This window comes from Apaloderma vittatum, unplaced genomic scaffold (genome assembly GCF_000703405.1).
Source record: "Apaloderma vittatum isolate BGI_N311 unplaced genomic scaffold, ASM70340v1 scaffold6948, whole genome shotgun sequence".
Lineage (NCBI taxonomy): Eukaryota > Metazoa > Chordata > Aves > Trogoniformes > Trogonidae > Apaloderma > Apaloderma vittatum.
In genome coordinates, this window is record NW_009728932.1 from 1 (window position 1) to 3,971 (window position 3,971).

Sequence of the window (3,971 nt, forward strand, 5' to 3'; positions counted from 1 at the left end):
TGTGTCTTGCCTGGGTCTCAGCGCCTCGTTGGTCTGTAAGTGGCTTTAGAGGAGTCAGCACTGTCGCCCTGTGGCTGTGGTTGCTGATATCTCTCACAATCCACTCCAGGGATGAAGCGCAGGAGGAGATCTATAAGAAAGGACAGTCCAAAAGAATCTGGGGCGAGCTCTACAAGGTAAGCGGCGTCTGTAACGTGCCGTGGTCACGTCTGTCCTTTGGCCTTTATGAAGTCAGGCACTTTGGCACAGCATTGGGAATCTATACAGCAATCACCAGTAAAGCTCTGAAAACCATTTATTGCTCTGTTAGGGAAGCTTTGGTACAACTGAATTTGCGGTAAAGTTTCTTAGAAGTGTTAAGACCGAGCTCTACAAGGTAAGCGGCGTCTGTAACGTGCCGTGGTCACGTCTGTCCTTTGGCCTTTATGAAGTCAGGCACTTTGGCACAGCATTGGGAATCTATACAGCAATCACCAGTAAAGCTCTGAAAACCATTTATTGCTCTGTTAGGGAAGCTTTGGTACAACTGAATTTGCGGTAAAGTTTCTTAGAAGTGTTAAGACAGTGACTTTCTTTGTGCAGAGATATCCCAAGTTTGTCACGCCCTTTCCCTGCTTTCTTGCCTGTCGAGCTGGCTGGCTTGAATCCCCGTGTCCTTTTCCTGGCAGTGCTGCAGTACATAAACACAGGTGGAAGAACTGCTGTAGAAGAGAGCAGAGATTCTGTTTCAAATCTGAGCCTGACTGAGCTTGATTCTTGAGCTTTTGTCCCACTGGAACAAACAACCGTAAAATACAGGATCTCGAGATGGGCTGGCAGAGCGAAGGCTGTCGGCTTCTCGCAGATTCCTGAGGCTTCACCACAGCTGAACCAGTCACGCACCCGTAACGGCCTTTGGGCTGAAAACTTCTGGCACGCTGTTGGGGCCGTCCTTGACCCTCAGGCTCTGAGCCTCAGTTCCCCTTGAGCCACCTTGGCTGCTGGAGAATTGGAGACTGAGGATGAATTAGGCTTGTAAGAGCAGTTTGTGTGCTCGCAGTGACTGCTAGGTGTGAAATTGCTTGACCTTTTGCTCTGAGTTTCTGAATGTAGCTTAAAACCTATTCATTTAGATTTAAAAGTACTGGGGATGATGGAGCAAAACAGATTTCAGTAAGACGCTGCCAAAAATGCAGGAAATAGCTGTGAAACAAATTCACTTGGCTTGAAGCAAGTCAGAAAAAGGCAGCTCCCCGCTGTAGATGCTTAGTGGAGTAACAGCAGGTTCCTGCTTGGTTGTGTGTTTCATATTGATCCAGAAAACATAGTTTATATCCTGATCCTTTCTGAAATGGCTGAATGGAATTGCTGCAGAACGGATGACGAACATTGTTTTTGTCCACTGAAGCGATTAATGTTCCTGTTTGGGTGCAGGGTTTTCTTTCCCAAGGGCTACAACCATCTTCCTGGGGCGTAAGAGCAGGTAAAAGCTGTTCAGCTGAGTTTGGAGAGGAGTTAGAAGAGAGCAGAGGATCAGTGGGTGTTGGTCTGAGCTTCACTGGTCTGTGGGGAAGTTACAGGGTTTTTGTGGAGGATAGAAGGTTTTTAAATGAACAACCTTATTTAGAAAACGAGCAGTCCTCATTTTGGAGGTGTAGATGTCTTTCTGTAAAATCCTTTCATTCTGTGTGATATTCTTTTTTATTACTTTTTTCTCCAGGTGATAGACTCATCAGATGTTGTTGTTCAAGTTCTTGATGCCAGGGATCCCATGGGCACTCGCTCCCCTCACGTGGAATCTTACCTTAAAAAGGAGAAACACTGGAAGCATCTCATTTTCGTCCTGAACAAATGTGATCTTGTTCCTACCTGGGCAACTGTAAGCACAGTCCTACGTGTTACTGCTTGGACCTTCTTTGTTCCTTTTGCGGCCTCCGCTTTAATTCTGTTGCCAGTCCTCATGCTGGTCTCAAAGGGGCGTAACGTAACTGGGTTAATGGGAACTCTCTGCTTGCCTGCTATAAAAGTAACAATTACAATGTAAATCTGTCCAAGTTTGGCTGGGTTGAGCAACACTCGCCAGCCACAAATTCTCTACTTCCTCTGTCTGGATTTAACAGTTCAGCTGATGTCTCCAGAGTATGCTAAATGTTAGTCCGCTTAAGATCCATATCCTCCACAGCTGGTTTGCTTTATATTGTTAAACTAATTAGTTCTAGCTAGCAGTGAAGGCGTTTTTGGGAAATTGTTTGTCTCTTATAAAAACAATACTCGATCCTTTTAGCTATTGGGTTGGCGAAATGCTTCAAAGGTTCCTGCATAGCAGTTTTCGTGGACGTGCATTTGTGACCCAAGTGAAGATGCTGTGTACTTCTGCTCATGGGCAGACTTTCCCCTCCTCGGCAGCGTGGGATCCCTAACTGAGCCCATGTTTTCCTCTCCAGAAGCGCTGGGTGGCTGTCCTTTCCCAGGAGTACCCCACACTCGCTTTTCACGCCAGCCTCACAAACCCTTTTGGCAAAGGTGCTTTCATACAGCTTTTGAGGCAGTTTGGGAAGGTATGGAACACCCTGGGGCATTCGGTTGTTGTTGGGGGTGGCGGTGTGTAATGGCAGCTCCTCTGCTGTGTTAGCTTTTGGGGTAGCTGATGCTTTCTGGAGTCCCGTTTGCCTTCCAGTACGGTGAGAACAGCAGCTGCTCAAATGGTCAGAACTGTAGTAATTCTGTCTCTCTGTGAGGCATTAAGTAGATGCGTTATTTTTAACAGTTACACTCTGACAAGAAGCAGATCAGCGTGGGTTTCATTGGTTATCCAAACGTTGGCAAAAGCTCCGTGATCAATACATTAAGGTCTAAGAAGGTCTGCAACGTGGCCCCTATTGCAGGTGAAACAAAGGTAGGAAGAGATCCCTATATGAAAGATAAAAATTAATCGTGGAAGTGTATCGTCAGAGGCAGAATGTCTGTAAAAATAGCTCAATGGCGTTCTCAGCTCTAGCACTTGAACTCTGCGGGCTCTGTGGCCCTGGGGAGCAGCTGGTGGACAGTCGCTCTGAAGCGCCACTGCTGGAAGGATTCCTCAGTCAGTGTTGGGATCCGGACACTCAGCTGCCCCCGCTCAGTATCTGCGCTCTCCTAAACCAAACGGTCGGGTGTATTTGTGCTCTTGGGCTCTGTTTCTGCTGGTTTTCTAATTCTGTCAAGAACATGACAGTAAAGAAGATGACAAAGTTACAGGAATCCTGCTCACTACCCTGTTCCTTTTACGCCTAAATATCACTACGGATCATGGAAGAGGAAAACCACGGAGTGTCAGAGTGTGTTGTGATTGTAGTTTCCTCACCCTGGTCCTGGAGTTAGTAGCTTGATGCGACCTCCCAGGGACAGCACTGGCTGCTGCAGAAGGAGCAGGGTGCAGAACGTCTTGCCTAGCTGGCAAAAATGCTGAGTGACATTCTGCCTCTGTGCGTTAATAGCCGGTTCTGTAGATGACTCCTGTGTGTTAAAACTCTGCATTTAAAAAGCAGAACCGAGGGTGGTGGGGAAGGGGGTAACATGGGACTACCGATCTCTTTCAGGTGTGGCAGTACATTACCTTGATGCGGAGGATTTTTCTCATCGACTGCCCAGGAGTGGTTTATCCCTCTGGAGACACGGAGACAGACATTGTGCTGAAGGGGGTGGTATGTACCCGCGTGAAATGTGGGAATTCTCTCTTTGAACGCATTAATGCCAGCAGCAAATGAATGTACGCTTTCCAAAGGGTTGATGTTCTGCCATTTGTTTTCAGGTTCAAGTCGAAAAGATTAAGAGCCCTGAAGATCATATTAGTGCGGTGCTGGAAAGAGCCAAACCCGAGTACATCAGAAGGACGTACAAAATTGAATCCTGGGAGGATACAGAAGACTTCCTGGAGAAACTTGCTGCTAGGACTGGAAAGCTGCTAAAGGTGGGACAGCTTCCCGCACTGCAGGCTGGGAGAGCGTGCGGGC

At 47.3% G+C, this 3,971-nt stretch overlaps 1 protein-coding gene across 1 annotated transcript in view; it reads left to right on the forward strand.

Annotated features, from left to right (window-relative positions):
* Positions 1–109: 109 nt before the first annotated feature.
* Positions 110–3,971, forward strand: part of GNL2 (guanine nucleotide binding protein-like 2 (nucleolar)) — a gene marked incomplete at its 5' end in the record, with an annotated part of 6,936 nt that continues 3,074 nt past the window's right edge. The window contains 6 exons of the mRNA XM_009874245.1: positions 110–176; positions 1,700–1,858; positions 2,424–2,537; positions 2,747–2,875; positions 3,558–3,662; positions 3,770–3,928. Of these exons, the coding sequence (XP_009872547.1) occupies positions 110–176; positions 1,700–1,858; positions 2,424–2,537; positions 2,747–2,875; positions 3,558–3,662; positions 3,770–3,928 (733 nt within the window). The remainder of the gene's footprint in view (positions 177–1,699; positions 1,859–2,423; positions 2,538–2,746; positions 2,876–3,557; positions 3,663–3,769; positions 3,929–3,971) is intronic.